Genomic DNA, 27,182 nt, shown 5'->3' with positions numbered 1-27,182 from the left:
TTAAGTTTTCCCCACTTATTTGCCAAGTGTTGTAAGGAGTGAGAAATTATAGCTTGGAGTTGAATGTGGGTCACTTTTAGGCGGGTTTTTTTAGATGCATACTCAAGTCGGCTCATGAACCAGAGACACAGAGGACTCTTTCTTCCCCCCCTTGCTCCTCCAGCCCAAGTGGCCACGACCAGGCCAGCTGCCTTCCATCATGGAAGAAAACGCAGCCACAGATGGACTCTTCATGGTCTGTAAAGATCCCCGCTGCAGGCGAGGCGCTCACGGCAGCCAAGCTGGGCTAGCGCGAGCCAAAAACCACTCGGCGTCAAAAAGCCGTCGGATGCCAGAGAGCTCTCGGGGATGATGGTCCTTGACTGGATTCCCCTGGCCCCCAGAATTGGATGGTGATGTACATTCTAATAAGAGCAATATCGCCGAGGAGGAAGCAGGGAGAAAGAAGAATTGCTCTTCGTCCCGGCGGATGACAACAAGCCCCATTCTTTTTGCTGCCGTCTGACTTAAAGTTTCAAAAGGAAAAATGTAAGGGAGAGGCTACTGTGTGAAAAAACTAAGGGCATCGAAAAAAACTAAGAAATGGTTTCTCTGTCAAAACCAAAGCCGTGAACGAAAGCGCATACTCCCATCACTGATCACAACCAGCTGATGTTTCAGTATGTCCTGTTTCATCTACCGAAAGCCACCCATCACCTTCAAGCCACCTGGGTGAGGCATCTCCAATTACCAGCTGGAGGGAACACTGAACATTCAAAGCAAAGTTAAAACAATTTTTCATGGATGTGTGCGCAACATATACAATGGATTTTTTAGCAGGTGCTAACATAATACCACTTTCTATAAAAACCTGCATACTGGAGTCATACCAAAAATGTCTGAGAACAAAAGAAGGGAAAATGAGGGGTGGGTAGGGGGGCAATTAATCTTTTGGGGGAAAAACCTCAGCTTTGACACTTTGAATTGAATCTTCTGTGAAGACAAAGCAAAAGATAGCATGCTCGAAAGTTCAGATCACTACCATTGTTCATGTGTCAAAGCATTAGACAAAACCTTTGGTGAGTGAGGGCGAGAGACTATGAGCCCCAATATTTATCATGTACTCCTTTTGTCAAATGACTCACAACATTTATTATACTCTCCGCATTGTGAGGGGAAGTCTAGAATGGATGGTGGAGGGCATCCAGTCCATGATAACGCCACATGACAAGCAAAGGAAAGTTGTTCATACACTTCTCCACCTCACATTTCTGAAGCAACAGCAGAAAAAAAACAAGAAAAAGCAAACAAGTTTCTGTTATCGCCACCTATTGTGTTGTGTCTGAGCATTGTCCACAATGGCGCTTCCCATACAACTACAAAATAGCTGACTATGCTGCTCTGTTCTAATTCACATCAATTAAGGCCCATACAGTGGTACAATTCAGCATTTCCTTCCATCCCTAACAGGCCACAGGGTTGGCTTTCCCAATAAACAAGAGTTTAGGAAGTTAAGCAAAGTCATTAAAGTGAATCTAGTGACTGTCATGAGAAATTACTGGCAAACATTAATTAAAGCACATGTTCTTGATAAAAGCAAGGGCACACTACAGTCTGCACATTAAGCTGCTGCATCCTTACACAAATTTACGTTTTTTGACTTCTGAAATGAAAACTAGTCCAGGACGATTTTATATCAGCTCCTAATGAATATTTAACATTGTCCAAAATGGCAAGCTCTTATGCTAAGCTCATTTTAGCAACATCCCGCTTTCTCAGCCCTGATGTTTGGCTTTGGAACATGATAAAACAGATCTGCTGGTGTGATACGTTTTTCTTCCCTTTTCCAATCACCACCAGTTCCCACAAGTATGTTCTAGCTAGCAATACAGTATTTCTTGGGAACACAGATGACCTTAGGGAAATTCCCGTATGGAGAAGCACGAATGCTGTTATGCAGAAACAAAACAAGACAAGTCTGACAACTAATGGTTCTTGTATAATGAGGAAAGACTGATATTCTTGCAGAGTTCTGTTTGTTTTAAGGTTGTCTTTTGTGTCAGCAGTTGGTTTTGTGTGTTGTCACATGTATGTCTTTGCCCACGTTGGAACTACTTGCCACATGAAGATGAGATGTGTAATATGTCAACTACTTTCTTCACACGCTGCAGACAACATGGGAATTAGGGCATTTCCCCTGCTAATGGTAACACTCCCAAAGTGAAATGTCAGTGGTTTACCACATAAGCCCTTCTTAGCAACCTAAAGATAGGAATTTTAGATTGATAGCTTAAGGATTTGATTGAAGTTAGAATAAACCTGAAAGAAAAACTCATCCATGTAAATCTTAAACTGTACAGAAATGAGTGAGAATGCTTGACATTTTTACAACGTGTGGTAAATCTTGTATATCCTCTGTCTCACGCGTGCCTGGTCTAGTCTTTCATTATGATGAAGCATGTTTAATATTGTTCAGCCACATTATTCTACAGTGAATACTTGAGATGATTGAGGGTGCTCTAAATTTAGTGAGGGAACCAGCTGTCTCCTGCACTGTTCTCCAATGGCAAAGCTGCACCTCCGCACACAATGAGCATGGGCGAACCAAGACAAAGGGCCACAAATATATGGGGCATTTATGATGTACAGCCCCACAATTTGAGAAGCTTGAGAGGCCAACTGTGAAGGCTCATCTCTCTAATGGTGGGCTTTGATTTGCCTGATTGTCTTCAATGTTGTACACACAATAAAAGAAAAAAAAAAAAAAAGGGCAAATTTGCAATTCTAATCATACTCTCAACAAGTCCGGACAGCCAAGAAACAGCCAGTGCTCTCCTCCGGGATATCATTTGCCTGACTAGAAAATAATGACACGCAATCATTGCCATGGATACCATGCAATATCCCAAAAGGAAAGAATGGCGAGGATATTAATACACAAGCTCAGAGGACAAAATGAATTAGCGTGGAGATTAGGCTGATACGAGGTTAATGAGTCTTCCAGCTTTTCTGAGAGAGCTCATATTTCCCTACAACCCTGCAGCTCCCAGTCCAACACCTGGTGCTGAGCATGTTTCAGCAGGTCCCCCCCTTCATTTCCAACTCAGCACCAGTGTAAAGCGCACAGAACGGACAACTGTGCAGCTCTCTGAGGAATACTCAGTCAAATAATTAATTAATTAAGCAGATTACCAGTAAAACCGGTGACAAACTCAATTTCACTGGGTAAATGACAGGGATAAATTATATGCAAGGCCATCTGTTATATTCTCCTTTTAGTGGCCCTCTTTATAAGCATGCTCAGATGATGTTGCTTGAAAATATAAATGAGGCAAAACTCGCAATAAATATCAAGCATTTCAGTGACTTGACAGGCTTGCAGCAATGAGCATCAATCACAAAGATTAATATATGTTTATTTTAGTAAAACATCACCTCACATCAATTTGACTGGATGTGATCTTTCAAGAGACAGCTATATGATTACATCAATCTTCTTTGCTGAGTAGTTTATTTGTTGTGAGCCCCCAAATGTGACAGCACTCGAAAAGCTGCAAAATTAGGCAGGGACAAAGAGTGGTGTGGCTGCCTGCCATGTATAAAGACATCTCTATACGCCTGAAGACCCCTGCTGCTATGGCCACAACCATGGTTATAATAGGGATAGAAAAATGGATTGCAAGGGAATCCAGATTGTCAGGGAAAGGATTTACTTCTCACGCCTTGTACGATGTACAAATCCTGTCATGTCATAGTCTGTGTTTTGCATTTTCCTTTGTACGTCATTTTATTACCAAGAATTACACTGCTTTTTAACATTCTTGACAGATAGGCTTATACGAGTAAATCTAGAGAGTCAAAGCATCAAGATATCCCAGATGTATTCTGGCCCGAGTTTACTATTACTTAACGAAGGTATTTTGAATGCTTGGCCCAAACTTGTTTATTTTTTCAGCACCTGTGCTGGTTTCTGATCGCTCATGAATAAGATATTTTTCCCCAGCACTGACGGATACAAATAGCTTTTATCAATGAGAACTTTCATCAAAAACATAAATTATCTATGAACCAATTTGTTCTTCCTCTTTGTCATAAGTCTCAGATAATGGGTATTTAATGAGCGCTTCAGTTATTATCACTGAATGCTAAATGTCTCCAAAGCCCGAAAAAGCAAAAGATTTCCAATTAATCCTCAGAGGAAGGATAAAGACAGAATAATGTATGGCCATGGAACCCAAAGACATGCATTTAAGCAAATGCGCCACAATTAAACTTTCCAAAGTTAACATGACCGTGGAGGGTGCAGGAAAGCTTCAGCTGGGCCAATAAATGTGTTTGGCAGAAAAGGGATCCAAGTGACGTGTCTGACTGCCGCAGTTTCATGACTGTACTAATGTTTTAGAGGGAGCTTTCAAAAATTAAGTTCTTGGAAAGAGCAATATGTATTATTCAAGATACATTCATCCACAGCATGACAATTTAATATGAGCACACATAGGTACCTGCCATGTGACACTAGTGGAGGCACTGTCTAGAAGTGCAGTATTTGCTTTTAACAGCAAAAAGTCCCCTACATGGGATGTGCATTCCAACTCATTTTGATATTTCAGTATCCATGAGAGTCCATGAATGGATATTCAGTTAACTGCAAAAAAGCCACAAAAAAGAAAATACAGATTTGGGTTGACATTAACGTAGAGCTCAGACATACAAACATCAGACATACAAAATTTGGCATCAACTTGGCAACACTCAGGGAAATACATTTTTCAAAAATATGTTTTGTCATTCATCAGTAGCTGAGGGAGATAACGGAGTACCATAACAGAGACTGCCTCAAATGAGCTAATGAGCATAAACTGCAGCTAATTACTACAAAACTGGATGCTGATAGAGCCTCGTCATCATTTCCTCTTCAATGGATGATGTTTCAGAAGAATACATTTTAACTGGGTCCAGTCTACCATCAGCCTAGTACTATCCCTGCCTTCTCGGTCACCTCTCTAACAATGTCTCCTTGGTAATGCACCCACATTAAGGCACTTGCGTTTTGGAGTAGCAAAATATAACATAACATACCTACTCGCAAATGTTTACAAAAGATTCCTGTTTCGCTGTTCTATTAAAACAAAATCAGCATTTGACTGAAATGCTGGCCTGTATACTTTCTCCATCTTCCTGTGATGAAATACAACAAAGTACCCTAATAATGTTTTCAGTATTTGAATGCTATCATTAAAACAATTAACCAAATGCAGTGGTTAACCGAGTATGCATGAAAATCCCTAGCTCCTACACAGTGATATGCTTTAAAGATTAAGAAACCAATAGTGACCAAAACTGACCAAAATTCATACATCGATTTCTGTACACAAGAACAATTATCAACCTGAAAACATGTTTTGTGGCTCTAATAGGTTAAATGCATTGTTGTTTTTAAATTATGAATTTAAAAACATATGTTGTGTTTGGATCTGAGATTTTAGATGTGATAATAGAATTATCATGCACTTAAAACATACTGTGCTTGTTGTTGCAAACAAGCGAAAACAGCATTATTTACAGAAACCTCTGATACACTATCATGTTTTCTTTTTCCTTTTCTTTTTTTATCTCAAACACACAAGGGCCCAGTGATGACTTATAACCCACTGTTGCTTTAAGGAAGCTGTGTGAGGGGTTTTCGAAAAAAAGAAGGAGAGTTAGGGTATTAGAGAAGGTGTATCATCATCATTGAAGCCATCTGTAACTTGCACTTGGCTTTAATTTTCAGTAGAGCTGGGCCGATCGGACACCTTTGCTGTTCTACCATCCCACTTGCAGGAGCAGCTGGGCTCATGTCACGCAATGTGAACTCGGACATGCGTTATTCCAAGCCACCTGATCAGAGCGTAGCGGAGAGACATGAACCCCTGTTCCAATGCCATTCTATTTGGCGCCTTCAAATACACATCACACACCTTATCTCTCACACAGGGGGCATCTAAGGGCAGCTGATTGTTTCTGAACATCCCGAAAGTGTGTAAAGTAGACCTCTGCAGCTATAGGAAATGAATTCTCCTTTTTTCTCTTTCCACAGCACTGAGATTTGCAAAGTAATACGCACATGGCATTTGGTAGTATAATCTAAGCCAACACCGCCATTGAGTCCATCTTGCAGAGGCATTTTTCAAAAGGAGTTTTGGATCAAGCACTTGCAGCAAGTGTCCCTTCTTTTTAATATGTATTAGAGTTCCTACCCAGGAACATGCTGGATGTCTCAAGATGCACAGGATCAAATATTTACAATCAAATATTTATTGCAGAATCGCAGAAGCAAAGGTGTGAAAAAGAAAAAATGCAGGCCTAAAGAAATTGGAGAGGAGCACATGTCTGGTCTAGCAATGCACCAAGAACTAAATCAGGGGAGGAAGAATCCAAAACAATCAAAGTTTTGGAGCAGGAAACATTTTGGCAAGAGTGCTATAAGAAATGTCTAATTTTCCTGAATCACAGAGGATATTTGGAGAAAAATCACAATTGGGCTTGTGGAAGAGAATCATGAGTGACAGCAATGGCGATTGCCAGTGAGCAGATTAAGCTCAGTGCCTGAGAGCAAGGCACAGTGGGTGAGGCCAGGGGAAAACCCAAACATGCCAGCCAGCCAAGATGCACACTGAGGATGCCATCCTCACATGCTCCAACAGCCTTTTCACTTTAACTTTGATGTGGCCGGTGTGATGCATCTCAAAAGGGTGGCAGATGGATTACTGATGATGTGAAATAAACTCTTGATGGAAGGCATGGTCCCCATGTCTCCTTATTACTCCTTCAACCATGCCTTTCTCCAACAGCCAACAGCTTGGCACTAAGTGATTTGTTCATTCAGGTGCTTAAAAAAATAAATCTTAAAACTTCTCTTTTTTACAAGCCCATATCTTCCTTCTTGTGCTGATTATCATGGTAACATAAGGATTTGATAGCTAAACACATAAAAAATAAACATGGGAGGTAACCGAAAACATATGAAGTAAAGATGAAACAGCTTCCTCCCCATGACTAAAAATGCCTCCACCGCATATATACTATAATAAGATACTGAGGGAGACTAGGGAAAAGCAGATCCCCGACCGTTTCAAATGGATGAAGGGAGGGGGGCAGGCATGCATTGCCAAAATGGACTCACTGGAACATCTACCTCTCTGTGTGCTCTAAGCCAACCCATGACAGTGACATCTTCATACAATTCGCTTGAATCATTCATTGCTGACAGGGCTCAAGGATTGCCAACAAGAAAAAATGGATTTACATTGGGTTTAACACAGCATTTAAAAAAGCTTAAACTTGGGAGTGGTTTTAATATCTGACACCATTGTCAGACCTGGATTCAATGACGCCTACTAATGTTTAACCCTGGGGCTTGCACATTTTCCAAACAAACATGCACTGGGGTGCAATTTTTTGATTGATAGGAAGCCCCCATTGTACGTTTTGTGTGTTGACTGATGCGTCTCTATTGGAAAGAAAAGCTGGGAAATTTGCAAGCATTTGACTCCATCAATCAAGGCAACAATCAAAATAATTCAATTATGGTGCCTCAAATCCCCCTGGCTTAGGACCCCTGGCCCTCAACTTAGCAATAAATTAGATTGAAAGACAATATACAGAGCACTCCATATACTGCAGTTGTGCATATTATGTATGCTGCTTTGCAAAAAGAAAAAAAAAAAGAGGACAGCTCAAAACACTGATTGCATTCTAAGTTGTTCAGGAATGCAAGCTACATGATATGAGAAATTAACTTGCAGAATACGCTGTCAAAGTATGCTTTTCAAAAACTGTGTAAATATATGTAAATACGCATATATATCAGTGATGGGATTCAAAGGGGGATGGGCGGGTGAGGTTTTCTGGATATAATTTGCTTTTCAGATATCTTTGTGTGAAAGAAGGGGAAAATATGCAGGGATCAGTTGTGGCCTCCTATAGTGAAGCGATTGAACCAGGCAGTCACAGCTGCCACACAGCTTGGAGTTCGGAGGCCCGCTGATCCTGGGAGCTGAGTAGGAACGTTAACAGCATGACTTTTCATCCAGGCCTTTCTTAACTCGCCGCTGTGGCCTGAGCACCATTTCATGCTAGAAGACTTGCATTGAAATAAGTGAACAGGGGCCTTCAAGTCCTGGCAGAATGGGTTAAAGGGGGCAAAAGAAACCTCCACACCCAACCCCCCTGTTTGAGAGACACTGAAACACTAGGTTTTGTGATGTCTGGCCTGAGAAGCACAGATACGAGGGAGGTGGAGGGGGGCAAATGATGAGACTTCTCTAGTAAATCAAACTTACAGCTCTCATCTGACATATGGGTCTAACAGGATAAATTCCTAAAAACAGATTAATGGAAAAATGAGTAGTTTTTCCTATCTGCCCAGGACCACTAATGGTGATAAAATCCAAGGATCATGTGCTGTTATTTCCAAGCATGCCTAATGGTTTCCATTTCTTCTGTCTTTATCCCGTGGATGGATTAGGACTGTTTTATAATTAATACTGAAGATTGTAAGCGAGAGTCCATCTGGTGCAGTGACACACTTACTGAGGAGTCCACCCAGCAGGAACGGTATCATCTATTCAATTAGATCTGCACCCAGAAGTGGGTTCTAATGGGTTTTGAAATGCCTGTCACATCCATCCGTTCCACGGTCCCTTCCACTCTGAGCCGTGGCACAGTGCAATGATCTCATGATGCTGGTCCTTCTCCCTCTTTTCAGATCGTACACACAACCCCCCCCCCCCCCCCCTTTCCTCTTTCCTCTGCTGTTCCTCTTGCTCCCTTTCTTCTTTTGCTCTCCTTTTCTCCCATGCATCTAACACATGGAAATAATCTCTGGCCTGGGAGCGGAGGGGTGAGCTGATGGGCTGCGTTATCCAAAGCCCTGGCCCGGCTCAGCGTTGACACCAGCTCTACTATGCACCAAGCCTCTAATTTGCACGTTCAGTGTTGAAGGCTGTTTCCTGCAAGCAAACTCTTTTTCTTCAGCTTTTTTTTTGGAAATGGCCTCAGGGCTAGCTTCATTTAAATTGCTGCCACTGTCTCAGAGGTTTTTGGAACCAATGCTGCAAGGAAAAAAAAAAAAACTGTTCCGGACAACAAAAAGGCACTCCAAGCACATCTGAGGCCTCTAGTTAATGCTGCTGCCACTTCTACAGTGCATGGGAATTGTTTGCCGAGGTGAACTGGAGTACAGTCATCTTCTGCTTTGAAATGCTGGCCTCAACACATGGTAACGCTTGCCCTCACAACTGTAGTGTTCAGTGTCTATTTTCAAAACCATTTCGTTTCAGGCTGTGGCCACTCACACCGCAAGTGGCAGTAACAAAAGCAGTTTCACCACATTGGCAGGTAATGATGTTACCAGACAAACAGCCCAAAAGAACATTTATTTTAAGGCTCATGAAATAATGGGATTTCAAGTGGACATAAAACAGCTTCACTGGTTGAGGAAAATGTATGGAAATTGCATTGCCTTGAGAATGTTCCCCCACTCTTAACGACAACTCCTGCGTGTCAAGGTGCCTGAGATGAACGGCCGTTATCACAAGAGCAGATGCAGCTGTCTGAGATAGCCCCAGACAGGGGCTCGCTTTAAAGCTAGGCGGACCAGTTGCTTCCTATAAGTGGAATAGCAGTTTGCCTGGTGCTCACACAATGGTTGGTTTCACTTGGGCATTTTTCCCTGGCTCAAGTAGTCCTGAGAAGGCTCTAAGTCTCTGCTCTTTGTAATGAGATCCGTATCAGTGGGAAACATGATCAGAGCCTAGGACAGGGGGAGAGGGGGCAGAGGGCGATCGGCCAGAGCAGAACAAAAAACAGTTTCTGAGACACTTTGCACTGCAAAGTGTAAACCCTCAGCTTCCAGGGAAGCTTTAATGATTGGAACTGAGCCAGCTCATCCCTAGCCTGTCACTTGTGATCACAGGAACATCTTGGGTGATGTTAGGACTTCCCCTCACCGACTGACTTTAATATGTTAACTACAGACCACTCAGTAACTCATGACTTATCACACATGACACTGAAACCAAACCGAGAGAAAGTAAGTGAACGTAATGGGGACACCTCAGGAGCAGAGAAAAATGAAGGTCCCAAGAACTGAAGCAGCTGCTGCCATGCAATTAAAAAATGGCGAGAAGCATGAGCCCAGGGTTCTTGTTTTACTTCTGTTTGGTGGGGCTGTTTACAGCTCTGCTTGGATAAATACATGGAAGCCGAGCTGTCCTCAAACACACTGCAGATGTGATGTGCGCTCCAAAAAGAAGGCTCAGAGTTGCAATTCTGAAAGTGCTGCCTGTCTTGTATTTTTCCTTTCCTTGCTCTTCTTGTCATGAGGGATAAACAACAACTGGTACTTATGGTCTTGGGTTAGCCAAAAAAAAAGGACCAAAAACTCAGCTTCAGATTTAACTCAAAAAAGGGATTCCAAACTGGAAACACTACAACTCCCAAGTTGAGTAGTACATTAGCAGGCTACAAATTAAACTGGCATTACATATAAAATATTCCTAGCAATCAAAGGAATATTATTATTTAAAGTATTGATTATATGTTATACGAAAATGATAATAATAATGATCATAAGAAATCTACTGCTTGCCAGTTCATTCAAAATTTTAAAGTTCTGTCCTGCCTTGTCAATTCAGAGACCTTGAAATATCTCCATTTATTTCAAGGTGCAGGGTTAAAATTAATTGAGTGAACTGCTGCTTTTGGGAATAGAGAGGTGGGGAGATATCTGAATAAAAATCCATAAAGACAAACTGCAAGCGCAGGGGAACCCAACTGGTCTGAGCCTGCTCGCTATCCTCATACTCATAATTCATAGCCTATTTGGGAGTGCTGTGTAAGATTGTATTGTTATTGTTCCCAGCAAGGAAGGGGATGGCAGGATTAATTTATTAGTCAGAGCAGCAGTGGTCTCCAAAGTAGACAACAAGATCCAACACGCTGTAAATCTAGACGAGACATCAGATACTTTTCTTTATGTTATCTGGAGATACTCAGCAGCTCTGTGAGTATGACTGTCACCAAAACTAACTGAAGAAAAACAATGAATTCTTTATGGAGACTGTATTCTCAATATACTCAAACTTTAACTTGAACAGTGGCGCTGGCTGATTTATGTCAAGAGCCTGTGTGAACTGAACTGGCTGAATACATTACATGCATTTTTAATGAGCTGGTGGGCTGTAATGGAATACTTATACTTATTGGCACATTGGCACATAAGCGAAAAGGGAAAATTATATTAATTGATTTGTGTTTCTTCCTCAATACAATACTTTCAACTGAGACTTACAATATAAAAGGAATAGCAAAGCAGTAATAAATTAATCAAATATCTGGTGGCGGTCCATGTAGAATTAATAACCAGAGCCATTGCTAGACTGTATTTCACAAAAACTAATAATTGAATCATAGAAAATGTTTATAGTACTGGTTAAAGTAAACATGCCAGCACTCTGAAAAATGACAAACTCAAACTCGGAACATCTTTGGAAGAATTTTGCCCATCACATGTGAATTTATGTGTTTCTGGTGTAGTTTTGTCCAAAGTAAGATCACGGATCAGCCTCCTGCCACAAAGGGCAACTCAGAAAGATTCAACTTCAAAGCTGATGTCCAAAAGGTTCAGTAATTTGTAAATGAAATTAGTTTTTATCATGTTGAAGTACGTTTTGAAGATAAGTAATGGGTCTGGCCTGAAAACTGTTAAAAATATGTCTTTCACACCCTCGTTTTTAGACAAACATTTGATAAGAATGATAAAAGAAAGTGATACAAGTGATAAAAAGATGATCTGTCTGCCGATGTGGATAACATCCTACTGTTGCAATTTTTTTATATAGATATATATATAAAAGGGCAAAGGCTACAAGGACTATTTTTTTTCCAGTTCCCCACCATTCCCTCCCATCTGTCATATAACACTGGTGAGCACTCATTTTTAAATGATCTTGAATAAATTACATGAAACCTCCAACTTCTTTTATGAATTTGTAGGTGCAGACAATAAGCCTGGAAAAGGTTACAGGCTATGAATATTACCTCACAGCCTGAGGTGATGTGGCAACATGATACCATGGTAACCTGTATACTGTCTGAAAGATCAAATAAAACCATATCTTTCATATTATTTCTCAAACAACACATTGTTCTAGACAACTAATGTTAAACGATGACAGATGCTTGTAGGCACTGTCTAGACTAGGTGGTGGACTGATCAAACATTATTTTAAAAAATTCATATAAAAGAGTACTGGCAAGCTAATTTCTCATATGTGCAAGATCTTATCATTAAGGACATATCACTGGCATCTGTGTAGTTTTGGAACAGGCATATTTGTGAACCTTTAAGCTTTAGTTTGCATGTGCCAGCTTTTCTCCATAGATCACTACTGTACTTGTGAAAGGGCTTGCTGCTGTGCTATATTACTCAGCCCTGAGACAAACAACAGCATTCTATAGATGTGATAAACATCAAACATACTTAAACTGACCCTAAATGTTACAAGAAATCAGAATAGTACCCGTCTTTGCTTCTCTTCACATCATACACGGCACATCTTAACGGCTACGGCATCTTGCACGTCTTTTAGTTACAGTCCTCACAACAAATGATGGGCCTAACTTCAGCCCCCCCTTTAGAAATTACTTAAATATTTCCATACTTCTGCTTTTCTCGTCTTGGATCAATTGGAACTAGTTCATACAGGCTAAGCCTTAAATCAAAATGAAAGAGCAAAGCGGTCAGGCAATCGGAAAACCGTAAGTGTTCCTGAAGAACTCTGAGATAGCTGTGCTCAGTCATCTCTCCACTACTGAAGATAATATAGGCCAACAATGAAGCACAAGTAGCTGTGCACACTAGGCAATGTCCCAATTCACATCACACCATTGTTAATACATTTCACGGGCTGCTTGAGTTATTCCGCCCATAGAGAGAGCAGGCGAGCATATGATTTAAATGAAACTCCAATACATGACACAGAGCTTGTGAAAAACATACAGGAGGAACCTCTGAAGTGGAGTAACACAAACACAAGACACAAACAAGTTGACAAATAAAAAAATGCTGGGGAACAGCACTTTGTTGACCTCAATGAAGAATCACAAGTGGCCCATTTGCTTGCAGTCACATTAGGCAGCTTTTAGCGACAACCACAGACCACAGAAATGCCAGATTCTGACTAATTTAGTTGAGTAATAAAGCAGCTATGACCATGAACTTTTCATGCAAAAACCATGAGGTTTATCTCACTATATGAATTTAGGTTTGTACATAAAAAATATATTTATAAAGTAAAATATATAGATAAAATAATTATATAAAACTAATAGGTGTTTTCACTGTTACATTAAGTTGTATACAGTTGTATATTAAGTTGTAGGACCACTGACTAGTATGACAAATAGACGTTTGAATAGAAGCGATAATGTAAATGGAACAAAATTTCTCATGAATTTCAACCAGTAAGATTAAGCAAAATGAACACAACAAAAAGTGCTCTACTGAAGCAAAAATGTGGTTAACACGACATAAAATTAAACAGACCCAACTTTTATTATATTGCTATGTAGGCAAAAACACGTGTTCTTCATTGGCCTACATTTTGAGGGATTTAAAAACAACATCTTGATTACAGTTTTTTCCTGTTTAAGTAGCTTTAGGGTTTTCTCCAAATACAGATAATGTCTCCCTTTCCTACGCACCAAGTATCCCATCCTACCAACTCGTAGGCAGTGTCATGTACAGGCCTATTATAAAAACGGCAGGATCTGAGTTGACGAGGTCAGCTGGGCCTAGGCCTTATAACCATTCTTTTAGTCTACTTCTTTAGTCTCTAAAGTAAACCGGTGCCTTCACGCCACTAACATGAGGGGAAAAGTTTTTGACTTATCAAACGAGTGCATGGACACAAGGCTGAGGTGCCTTTGCATCTCAACACCTGAGGTCGACTACACATGCCCAGTTTGGAAGGTGGGATTGCACAATGTTGGAGAAAAGCATGTCTACAAGTCTACCTCGTGTCAAAACTTGCACTAGCCGCAGCATTGACAGGAAGAGGCAACACTTACTTGGGATTTTGGGAGTTCCAAATGATGGTGTCCAGGGACTTGGCTAACGGCAGCGTAAACTTGCATAAGACCACACAAATCCATACGTAGTATCTCCAGCAGCCGCCTGTAGCCATTTCTGTTTGAGACGATGATCAGCTTGAGGGATTCTGCGCTTGACAAACGAGCAATTTCAGTTTAGAAGTGGGTGCTTCGCCAAAGAGGAGCATGAGCAGCACCGTGTAGGATACATAGCCCTCTATGCAGCTACTTTCACAATCTGTTTTCAAGAACGTGTCCTTGGTTGAACCTCAGAAAGCAGTGCGATGTGAGAAGCCAAGCGTTTTATTCCACGACGAGCCAGCGACAGCGCAGCCCGTGTTTATTCCAGCAGACCTGTAGCTTCAGATATGAATACGTTTCTCCGACTTCGCATTTAAATTCGCCCTGTGGCGAATTTTCGACAGCTAGTTCTGGAACAGGTCCCGCAGGTCTAACGACAGAAAGACTAAAACAATCCTTGTCAGAGAAACGGGATTTCCAGCCGTCGCTGCAGAGCACGGCAGATGCCTCGTTCGTCCGTCCGTCCAAATAACTCCCTGCAACAACTCATTTTACGTACTGCAACCCGAAGTGCTTCATCAAGGTGCGGACCTTTCTCCTCTTGTCGTCTCGCAGAAATCCAATCACAGGAGGAAAATGTTTGTTTTTTTGTCAGTAGTGCGGCTTCCTCACGGTCATCTCCCCCTTGACACCAACGCGTGAGGGTCCGCTCGAAAAACTCTGTTCCCAGAGTGTTGACAGCGGCCAGCGACCGCAGGTTCATTCACTCAGAGGCTGACGAGAGGACGCCTGCAACTTCCATTCGCAATGCAGGGGGTGGAAGGGACGAAAAGAGTGTAGCAGCGACTCGGCTCGCCTTCGTAGCCGCTTCGTGCTACCGTTCCCAGCCAGGTTCGCGTTTACTGGGATCTGGCAGATTGCACCAGTCCCCGCACACTACTGCTACAGTAATCTGACACTCCAGCGGCGTGGCCCCGCCCCCTCAGTTCACTCCGGCCAATCAAAGGCCAGGACAGCATCGGCGTTCTCCTCGCCTTGCGAACACGTTGGGTACATACAGACGAGCCACCGGTAGATCCAGAATTGATTTGCCACAGCGTAGAAATAAATGTTTAGAAACATTTATACGGTAAATATTGTAACATTTTTATAAAGCAAAAATACAACAAATTTATCTCAAAAGTTACAAATATTTTAATAAAATGTAGTAACCTATTTAATACATTGAAAAGAAGAACTTTTTCTAGAGTCTATGCAGAATCTCTTTAAGTGTGCTCTCTTCTAGTGTAAAGCATTTAGCATTAGGCATATTCTGTCCGTAGAACAGTAAGGGGTGTCCACTGCACTGTATAATTGTGTGGGTTCAATACACACCAGAAACCCAACGCACAAATCATCTCAGAGAAGAAGGTCTGGTTTAGGGTCAGTTATTCTGACTAAGATCAACACAGCAGGGTAGTCATCTGATCTTGACACCCTGACATGAATTGTAGAGGCCTTGACAATTTATGTGATGAGTTGAATCAGGTGTGTTAGAGCTGAGAAAAACACTAAATTGTGCAACACTAACCGGGGTCCACAAAAGCCCAGAGTAGCGCACTTCTGTGTTAAAGAGCAGGGTAAGTACTGAACTTTTCCAAAAGTCCTGCGAAGCAAACCAGTTTTTTGCCCTGTGGTGATGTGCTAGTAGTATGAACAAATGTGAACAAACACAAAAGCACACATTAGTACTGGAACTTTACAGAAATGTACAGTATTGACAGTGCTGGGGATACAAGAAAAGACAGGATTGATTGGGGTAAATTGTTTATTTTATTTTATTTTACTTTATTCCATTTATTCACTGCACAAAGAAACTAAGTTTTTAACACGATAAACTAGTACATTTTGACAAGGTAGGTAAGAAGTTAGTATGATCTTACTGGTCTTGATGTCACAAAACAAATCACAGCTTTAGCTGTTTAAAGGTTATTTTTACATTCAGAGTGGTATGGTATGAAGTTGTGCATTGTATAGAAACTTAAGACTCAGACCTTCTTATGGTTGTGAGGTTAGGAACCATTTGTAGCAGATATAGACCAATGAACATACACATGTCTTCTGAGTTTTTATATATAACACCAATAACAGTAAGACCGTCATAAACCTTTGTGGACTTTTTTCCTTTATAACACTCTGCATGTACATGTCCACCATAAATGGCATTTAAATTACATATTAAGTCAAACCTTTATATTAAATCCATCAAAGAATATCTCTGCCATCAGGCAGTGTATTTATAACCATTTCATATAATAGCCTTCTGTGAGGGAGCATTTAGAGGCATTGAACTCCTCAGACGTCTGGTTCCCGTCACCAGTGCAGTGAACAATTCTGACTCTGTAAGTTTCTTTAGAACTGAGCTTTTCACATCAAACAACTCAGAATGGCTGTTTACATCCTGTCCAAATAATTATGCAGAAATTTTGAAAAAAATTGTAATTAACCTTAGTTAAAACTTTTAATTACAATTCCAAGTTAATTACATTGCATGTAAGTATGCTTACTTGAGCCTTTACATTGAGTTATGTTCCATTTAGAGTAATTTTAAGAGAAGAGAAGCTGAACAGAACAAAATTTTAACAAGATTTTAACATTCTATTGATAGCACCCAACTCTAGGTAATGATATGCAATGGAAACATGAAAGCATACAGTGCAGATGGGGCCTGTAGGACTAAAGTTGGGATGCACTAGTATAAGATTAAGTAAACAGGCTATCTGTTGTGGACAAATGCTAACTGTGATTTTTCTCATATCTTGTTTTTATATTATAAAGAAACACTTTTTTTCCCAGTTTCTAATGACTTTTTACCTGCAAGTGAAACTTCTGAGGAGCTGATTTAGAAGCAACTACATAAGCTACAGTGATACACATAGATTAATGATGTTCATTTAATGATTGCAAATTATTTATGGACATCATATAGTGATCATTTGGCTTAAATAAATCTTGCAGGTAGTTCAAGTCTTGCTTGATTTGAATAGTGTTGAAAATAAGCTTTTTGACTATAAGTGCTTGACACAACTCAATCATCAAAGCCTAATGTTTTACAAAGTAGATTAGAATATCAAAAGGCTTTTGTTTAATGTTTACAACTATTGCTATTCTTCTCATTAAATTTAACTGTACAAGTCATAGTGTATCTTCAAAATACAGTTATTGCATGCAAGATCCAGTGTACAAGCCTTTGTCAATAGGTAACTTAAAATGCTAGTTTAGATTGTATTAGCACAACCTCATAATAAGTGCAATGCACTATTTGTTAGTAACCCTTTACCCCACTCACCAGTGAAAATGGACCACCATAGGATTACCACTGACCATATATTATTAGGGTAGCAAAATATTCTCAGCAAGCAAGGATAAATATAGTATTGGCATGTTAGTGGGTTAAAATCAATAACTGTTTTTTGGGCAAGAAATATCATCTAATACCAAGTACATTTCATGATGTACAATGTCATCTTTTGGATTACTAACAAAGTGTAATCTAATGTTACTGCTTCATTTGGTTTCATATTTGTACAGCTCTAAAATGCCCTTCCCCTTCTTTTTTCTACCAAAACCGCATATTACTACTGTTATCACTCATTGTGTAGTTTATGGTCACACTCAGTAAACCAAGAATTAATTCAATGATTTATTGACATTGCCTAATCAAAAATATAATACTTAAAATGTAATCAATAAAAAGTAACTTTAATTTGATTACACCATTTTTAGATAACCTACTCTGATCACAAGTACCTGATCAGATTACATGTTTGTATTCCAGATGATAGTAGTCTGTTACTACCCAACACTGCCTACAAAATACACATATATGGTAGATTTATCTGACAAAATGGCCAGTATATGTAGACACACGGTAAATTGGCAACTCAGTTTATATTAACTGAAAATCAGCATATTTGGTGGAGGGATTTGAGTTGTTGAGGAGATGAGGTGTATAACAAGCATTCTCTCATAGTACTTACTCTGGTCTCTTTCTTGTAGTTGATGTGTTATGTCGCCCCCTAGAGTTTATTGCATAATTGATTATCATTGTCCAAATAACAATGCAGTCTACCCAGCAGATGATTATTAGTCGAACTATAGCGACAGACTGTTGCTTAAATGTAGATTAGGATAGTACTTCATCCATATTATCACACAACCCTGCTTTTTCTAGCAAATTACATGGTGTCCTGTGTTCATTGCACTGCGACTAAGGCAAGACATTACAGCTGAATAGGGTCTTTTTAAGCAGTAGATATGAAAATGAATCTTTGCCAGGTGATTGCTGATATTTCTCCCAAAACGTAGGTATGCAAATGAGATGTTCCCTAATTAAATATGCATATGTTCACATATTTTCACCAACAAAAATGTAGTTTTTGGATGATGTTAGATTTGTTTATTTAATTGGTGAAGGGCGCACTCCAGAGAGCTGGTTTTAAAAAATAGATGGCTTGACTCTCATTGATATATTGTTTAATCAAGAAAACAAATTGGGTTGTTTTGTAGTACTTAATCCATGCAGGGATCCTTGAAGCTTTAGAAAAGGCCTCAAAACAGCAATGGAGGGTGAGAACTCAGAACATGCACTGTTTGTATGAAAGCTGTCATTAGTACAAAAGGAAAATATATATTTGGATGTTCAAGTTAATTTCTACAGTTAATAAGATTTTCAGTGAGATATGACATGAAATTTTTATGCAAAGTGTTGGCCAAAGTTGCAAACTTTTGGAAAATGCAGTTTGATTGTGGGCATGAACTAAGTTTTTTCTTGTTTGTAGTTTTTTTTTGTTTGTTTGTTTGTTTGTTTGCTAAATATGTAATCGTGATATCCTGTGAAATCACTACATGTTGATGATTGTTTTTTTATACTGAATGAATCTTTTTTTATTGACGCACTCTTAAAATCAAGAGCAAAGTTTAATTACTAACAAATTTGATGTACTAACACAAAACTAGAAGCAAACATTAACAAAAATAAATCGGAAATAAACTTAACAGAAACTAACCTTACTTAACAGTACCATCTTTTGCTCAGTCTGTTGAATCAAAGAATTATTTTAATGCATGATGGACCAAGTCAGTTTTTTTGAACACCACTGTGTTACAAATGCAGCAGAATTCCTTAATGATTGACAGCTGAAACTCTCTGAAGGCACTTTTGAAAGTGAAAATTGATGTTCTTTGTCTTCCAACCTCTAAAACTTTATTTGCTCCTATTCCTCACCACAGAGGAGACACTAAACACAAATTACAAATAGCCAAGGCTTCCAACCTTTGGAAAAGTTTTCATTATAGATGCCCAATGTGTACTCTAGTGTCAACCCTGCTCTTAAATGAATATACTTTATTGCTGAATTTGGTTGCAACCCTCATCTAACACAGCTGGTCCTGCTAGTAAAAGTCTCCAGGAGGATATGACTTTTAAAGGCTAGTCGTGATTTGCTAAACATTACAGAAAAGTTCACCTCCACAAGTTTGTTTTGCATCCTGGTCTACACTTGAAGGAAAATTCCACTGAAAAAAGTCTGCATAATTCAATCATTCAGATGCAAACAGTCATTCTTTTAGATGCAAACAGTTATTCAGAGTGGTTGTTGTGAAATGCTGCACTGTAGAGTAGCCTATTGACTCCCATTTCTTCACAGTAGTGGTGATAGAATCCAAGAGGCAGAATACCTGTCACCCAAATATTTAAACTTGCTGCTTTTTTAATTAGAAACTACATGGGTCTTCGGTTTTACTGTCATATGCAAAAGTTTGAGCACCCCTGGTCAACATATTTTGCTGACTTTCTAACTGAAAATAAGTAGACTCTACTGTACAGAGAAAACATTACTTAAATGTTGTGTCATGTATTACTTAAATGTGACAGCAATAAAAACAATACTCTTTTTTTTTTCATTTTAGCATCTAAGGGCAAAGTGATGAACAACACTCAAAAAAGTCAGTGCCCATATCATATGTATGACCACTCCAGAACCTATATAAATTTCTTTCAGAATAAATGGGCCAACCATAAACACATTAAAATGTCTGTTAGTCCTGGCTGAAAGACAGCATCATAACTAAGTATTTGTTATTTTTGGTTGGCATTAAATATTATATAAAGTATCAGATGGACAAACAAGAGACAGACAAATATGTTTCATCCCTGGGACATCTGATGGATGAAACATATTGTTGTAACACGAAAAAGTCTGTAGTCATTCAGGTGCAAACAATACACCAAATGAGATTAGGCCGTAGATGTACTTGAGCAGATGGGAAGGGTCAGCCTGGCTAAGTCTTTTGTAGCTTCTTGCTAGAAACAGATTTACCATTTTTTTTCTGACCAACATTGTATAACATAGTTATATTTATGGATAACAACAATATATAACATTGTTATACTTTGCTGTAATAAGTTGATTTATGAGTGGGGAAGGGCGTAGTATGCTGTTGTTGCGGTGCTTTCCTGGTTGGGCCTTTGTAGGCTAGGTATTGTCAGAATGGCAACAGATGACTGAGTGCTTCAAGTGCCAAGAATCTGCATCAACAGGCCCCTCACAACGGGGGAGCATGCGGCGTTGCCATGGCGACCACAAACATTGCCTGCAGTGAGGGTTGCCAGTGTCCCCGCAGACCAGTGACAGAGATACCTGATCCGCCGCGGGCCAGAAGGAGGCTCATAGTCCCTGATTAGTTTCACAGCTGCTCTGCTCCTACCAGGCCAATGCGCCCCGTGATAGAACAGGAATCACTACTGTCTCTCAGAGAACGTCGCTGGAGGAGCCGCCTCGGCAGACAACTAAGGGCACTTCACGTGACATATCGCACTGAGTTTGTCAAAGATGCTGTGGTGACACTGCCAAAACACTTAACGCAATCCTCCCCGTCTCTCCCAACTGCTCACGACATATAAATAAGGTGCATTACATCGACACTTTTGTAGAGTGCAATCTGGTGGCCTCTGTCTCTGTGCAGAGCGGATATCTGAATAAATGCGTTTGGATAATCCCAGTGGGCAGAATGATCCTCAAGTATCCTTCCAGTCAGCAGAGATCCTCTGGGGCAGATTGATTTAGCACGCACGTAATTCGAATGGAAAGTGATAGGAGATGGGGGCGGGTGTTATAGCTAGATATGGTGTGCAGAGATGACTAACATTGCTGTGTCAGCACAAGAAGCTGGCACCTTTCCCTTCCAACACACCTCTTGCATATGAGGTGCTGCTGAGATCAATGCACAGAACCGTAACTGAGGGGGGAGATTGCAACACTGCATTAGCATATTCAAATATTAGCTGTTTTCCACCATCTTTCCCTCATGGGCACATTTGCAATAGCGCAAACATCTTCGAAGTTGCAAGAGGTTAATTTCGCATAGGTGAAATCGGCAAATATGTTTGCTTCAAACGTCGGGTTTAGAAATTCATGAGTTTGCTCAGAGTTTACTGACACAATCAATGAGCTTAAACAGTACCATCTTCTGCTCAGTCTCCTGAATCAAAGAATTACTTTCATGCATGATGGAGCAAAGTCACTTTTAAAGTTTTTTTTTAATCCGCACTGTGTTATAAAAGCAACAGAATTCCTTAAACTAAAACTTTCTGAAATCACTTTTGAAAGTGTCACCTTTGGTGTTGAATCTTTGTCTTTTAACTTCTCTTACAAGTTACTCCTATTCCTCACCACACAGGAAATATTAAACATGCCTGTCACAAATAGCCAAGGTTTCCAACCTTTGGGAGAGTCTTCACTGCAGAAGCCCGATGTGCAATCTAGAGTCAACCCTGCTCTTTAAAAATAAATCTACCTTCTTGTACAGTTTGGTTTCAACCCTCATTTAACATAGCTGATCCTGCTAGTCAAGGTCTTGAGGAACATATGAATGTTAAAAGCTAAGCATGAGTTGCTAAACATTATAGAAAAGTTCTCCTCCAGCAGTTTCTTTTGCATCCTGGTCTACACTTTAAGGGAAATCCCACTGAAAAAATCTGCTTAATTCAATCAATCAATTTTGCTGATTAGAAAAACTTTTGCATAATTCAATCATTGAAATGCAAACAGCCATTTGTTTTTTGCAATAGTGGACCCAAGCATTTAAAAAATTCTATTTTATTTGATATCCAAAGCAGTCACAGAAATGACAAGTCTCTTTGGTTTTACAGTCATATGCAAAATTTGTGTGCCCTGGAGTCAAATTACATGTTTGCTGATTTTCCGAGTGGGAAAAGAACACACAGAGAACACATTTCTACACATTTTAATGTGCACTTACTATTTAGGTACTGAATTTTACATATTGGGAAAACTTGACATTTGGCCTGTGCAAATGTTAAGGCACATTTTACATAATATGCTTTTGATTTTTCCCAATATAATGATCTCAAATAACCAAAATTGTGCACTATTTACCATATTTAAGTTTGCTCTGTGTAGATTTTTCTAAAATGAACAAACATCATTGGGGCTGTTCAAACTTTTATATAAAAACATATATCGCTGTTGTTGGAAGAAATTCTTGTACCTCCGAAACTGCATTCAAACCATTCATGTCAGAAAGGGACAAGCAGGAAGATGTAAGGTAAAACAGTCCCCAAAGAAAATCTTTCTCAGATTTACCACCATTTTACTATTATCAACATTACATATCACTGTTATTTGGGAGAAAACCTTGTATCTCCATTTTTTATGTTTTCCAGTTTTTGACAATGCATCTATTGTAGTGTATCTTATTGTTATTGTATTGCATTGAATGGCACAGAGTTCTGCGTTCAACTCTGTTTCTTTTTCTCTCTGTGTCTGCAGTGACATTTTGTTTCTAGCAGTATCTGAGCTCAGGACTGTCTTTTTCTCTAAGCTGTTGGTAACCAGCAAAGATACTTTCTCTAGATTGACAAAGCACTTCTTGTAAGTCGCTCTGGATAAGAGCGTCTGCTATATACTGTAAATGTAAATGTAAACTTGAGAAAACGCAACCAACTTCTAAGAGTGACCTTTCGAGGTGTGGAAAAATATCCCTGCTTTCTTTGGCAATGGATGGACACACTAAATTCTAATAAAATGAACAAACATCATTGGGGCTATATAAAAACATATATCGCTGTTGTTGGAAGAAATTCTTGTAACAGCGATATGTCATGTTGATAATAGTAAAATGGTGGTAAATCTGAGAAAGATTTTCTTTGGGGACTGTTTAACCTTACATCTTCCTGCTTGTCCCTTTCTGACATGAATGGTTTGAATGCATTTTAGACCAAAACGTCATTTCAAATTTATTGTAAAGCAATGTTGCACACATCAAACAATGGGTTTATAAACATTTAATGAAACTTTAAGTGATGTAGGTTTTTTTTCCCTGTCACCACCGAACAAATGTGACTTAATATGTTTCTCTAGAATAGCATATTTCACATCAAGCCACCCTGAATTACTTTGTTTTCATCTTAACAACTGAATCACAAAGAAATTTTGAAAAATATAATGCAGTTTAAAGATAGCACTTTAAAGATAGCACTGCATATCTCAGACACAATTAGCAGCTCTAATCAGTGGGGGACTGTCAACTCCCCAAGTGGGGATGGCTACAGTGGAGGCATAAAAAGATGCATTCTGTTTAACCACAACAGCTTTAGATCTAACATTTTTTAGGTATATTTCTTGAACTATTAATGTCTGCAACAATTTTATATTTTGTTAAACAAAAACAAAACAAAAAAAACTGGTGATCTCTACATAGAATTACTATCTTTTAAGATGATTCCTCATAGCTTTGACTGTTTGGTGCTTAACTGAAAATGCTGACATTCAAGTATATTACAATAGTTATCGTTAAGCCAAAAGATTTAGTTTGTTCTATGGCTTGGGTACCACGTTCTGTGTAAGCAATGCATTAAATGTCATAGGCTACAAAGTAATCTGAAGCCACAGCCTCCTACCTTATACCTCCTAGCTTATACAAATATGACATATAGCAGCAAGTAGTTTCTAGAAATACTTCACTCAATAATGCTAATAATGACTAAAACCTGGTATTGTCTTAGCCCCCATTGTCTTAGGGGGCAGTTGTGGGCTGGAGGTTAGGGATCTGTAACCGGAAGGTTGCCGGTTCGATCCCCAGGGCCGACAGTCCATGACTGAGGTGTCCTTGAGCAAGACACCTAACCCCCAACTGCTCCCCGGGTGCCGTGGATAGGGCTGCCCACCGCTCCGGGCAAGTGTGCTCACTGCCCCCTAGTGTGTGTGTTCACTAGTGTGTTTGTGGTGTCTCACTTCACGGATGGGTTAAATGCGGAGGTGGAATTTCCCTGGTTGTGGGATCAAAAAAGTATCACTTAACTTATAAGCTAAATAGCTTCACATAAATTAAATTGTGTTAAGTGGTTCAATTAAATTGCATTCATCTTTAGCCATGTTAATATTTTGGATTCAATTTACTTTAATCTTATTTATTTCACAAAGTATTTAATGGAATTTATTTCTGATCCTACTGAAGAACGAGGCAAAACAGCCCATGATTCTACACTGTGTCTAATGAATGTACAACCATGACCATTATCTCTGGTGAGTTAGATGTAGACCACTACTCAAAAATCTATTAATAGTGCTCTGCAACCTTGCGCTTGAGATGGAAGTCATGGTGGAAAGGTCATGGTGGCACTTTGACTTCTAAAGCCAATCACTTTGCAAAAAAACACTCTGCCAGAAAAAGCAGTTCATTTAAATCATCTGCATGCATGATACAGACAGAAGCTTAGTATAGGACTGACTATACATTACAGCATCAAGCTCCCCGCTTGCTTCAGATCTGAAAAAATACACTAGGTAATAGATCATTGAGCACTGAATTATAAGCTGCACTTATTTTATTGTACTTCACTGAGTATTGTAGTTTATTCTATTGTAGTGTATCTTATTGTTATTGTATTGCATTGTATCTTATTGTTATTGTATTGCATTGAATGGCACAGAGTTCTGCGTTCAACTCTGTTTCTTTTTCTCTCTGTGTCTGCAGTGACATTTTGTTTCTAGCAGTATCTGAGCTCAGGACTGTCTTTTTCTCTAAGCTGTTGGTAACCAGCAAAGATACTTTCTCTAGATTGACAAAGCACTTCTTGTAAGTCGCTCTGGATAAGAGCGTCTGCTAAATGCTGTAAATGTAAATGTAAACTTGAGAAAACGCAACCAACTTCTAAGAGTGACCTTTCGAGGTGTGGAAAAATATCCCTGCTTTCTTTGGCAATGGATGGACACACTAAATTCTGAACCATATTTAGTTATGCTTGTTTAGTTATGAGACTGAAAAATTAATAACAAAATAATTTTGACTTGAAATTGCACAAATGAAAGAGTAGTCTCATACTTTTGCTCAGTGCTGTACATGGGTAAGTAGGTGGACAGAATGACATAAATCAGTCCAGTGAGACATTTTATTGCTGAAAGGGCTCTGCCGTATGAGAATAATTGCATTATGAGTTGATGAAAAGTAGTTGAGCTAAGGGATGCTCGGTTACCAGTCAGACACTCCAGAGGTCAAGTGATCCTAGGTGGCCTTATCTACAGAAGAGGACTAGCCCATGGGTGAAAGATACGTAATGTGTAACTCTAAAAGGAATCAATGTCTCTCACTCATTAACTGTTTGGAAAACAATGCCAGTGTAAACAGGAGATACCCTTTGGCTGAAGAACAAGGTCAGTTGGCCTTCACTTGATTTGAAAAGCAGTTTTATGTTGTTCAAGAGCTCTGTTCTTGGATGACTGGAGGATTCCTTAAAAAACAGCTCAGCAAAATGACAAAAAGGGCTTTCTGTAATTCTCGTGCTTAATTGGCTTATTTATTGTCCAGACTGCTTCCTCTGCCATGGCCTGATTCATGAGGGCTGCAGGACTTTTTCCATCAGGAAAAAGTCCATCCAACACAACCCAACCCCCATTCCCCTCTAAATATCATACCAGGCTCTGGTATGAAGATGAAACTGCTTTGTGTTTCATTATCTTGTTCTATATCAATCACTATGTCTCCTTTCTCATTCACATGTTCTACATTAACATAGACCACAGTCACACAGAGGGTGGCATTTGTCTCCACAGGAAACAGTGATCACTATAATTACATTGCTCGACATGAAAAGAGAGGGCTCAGATATTAACATGATCCTTCTTTATGTTTCCTCCTTCAAGTTCTTACCAGTAGGCTCTGAAATGAAATAAAAGACTGAACAGGGAGAAAATCGCAACATCTCACAGATGATCCATCATTTACACTGAGTCATGTGAAGTATGCTCAGGCTTACACAAATTCTGCTCAGCTTGTTTACTCGTCTGATGCGGTTAGATGGAACAAGTATCCTAGTCGGGTGCTGGGCATAAGGATTTCTGTCCATATTAATGGAATTACAAGCATATGTTAGCCGTGCCCATTCTTCCGAGCAACTTGTCTGTCAAACATTAGGTCAAACACTGCTTTGAGATGGCAAGCGAAAATGGCTGATTGTGCGGGCAGTGAGCCCAGCCTCCTCCGTGCGGGGTAAAAAAGAACGGGCCAAAGAAAGGGGATTAGGCGATGACAAAAGCCGGTGGCTTAATCCAGTTTAATTAAGGCGCGCTCGTTTCATGTGTGATTGACAGGACCTGCAGAAGTGTCTCCTTTCTCATCGGCTCTGTGGCTCTCTCTGTGTGAATGCTAATGAAATATACACTTCAGCATAAGTGCTCTGCCCCAGCCGGGGCGTAATGATGGGAAGAGATGCGAGCACCCCCCCCACACACTTTTTTTTCTTTTCTTTTTTTTTTTAGATGTCTGCAGCCGTTCGCTGGAAGAGACAAAAGATGTGAATGGAGACTTCAAAGCTGCCCGTGAAAGGCTTTCTGGATGGAAGGAGAAAGAGACGCCCCGAGCACTCTGATGTGGCTCCTCCGCTCCCCTGTTTGTTCCTCACCACGTTCCCGCTGGGTTTTTGTGGGCTTTCGTGGTGGCTTCAAATTAGAGATGCGTCTCGTAATATAATTGGGCCAGAGCATCTG

General features: G+C 39.8%; 1 protein-coding gene across 1 annotated transcript in view; it reads right to left on the bottom strand.

Annotated features, from left to right (window-relative positions):
- LOC108436714 (ephrin-B1-like) overlaps window positions 1-15,120 on the bottom strand; it is a 48,333-nt gene extending 33,213 nt beyond the window's left edge. The window contains exon 1 of the mRNA XM_017713370.2: window positions 14,095-15,120. Coding sequence (XP_017568859.1) covers window positions 14,095-14,210 — 116 coding nt within the window. The 5' untranslated portion in view covers window positions 14,211-15,120. The remainder of the gene's footprint in view (window positions 1-14,094) is intronic.
- Between the last annotated feature and the right edge of the window lie 12,062 nt (window positions 15,121-27,182).

The sequence above is a fragment of the Pygocentrus nattereri genome, chromosome 8, assembly GCF_015220715.1.
Source record: "Pygocentrus nattereri isolate fPygNat1 chromosome 8, fPygNat1.pri, whole genome shotgun sequence".
Classification (NCBI taxonomy): Eukaryota; Metazoa; Chordata; class Actinopteri; order Characiformes; family Serrasalmidae; genus Pygocentrus; species Pygocentrus nattereri.
This window is presented reverse-complemented; position numbering and strand designations above follow the sequence as displayed.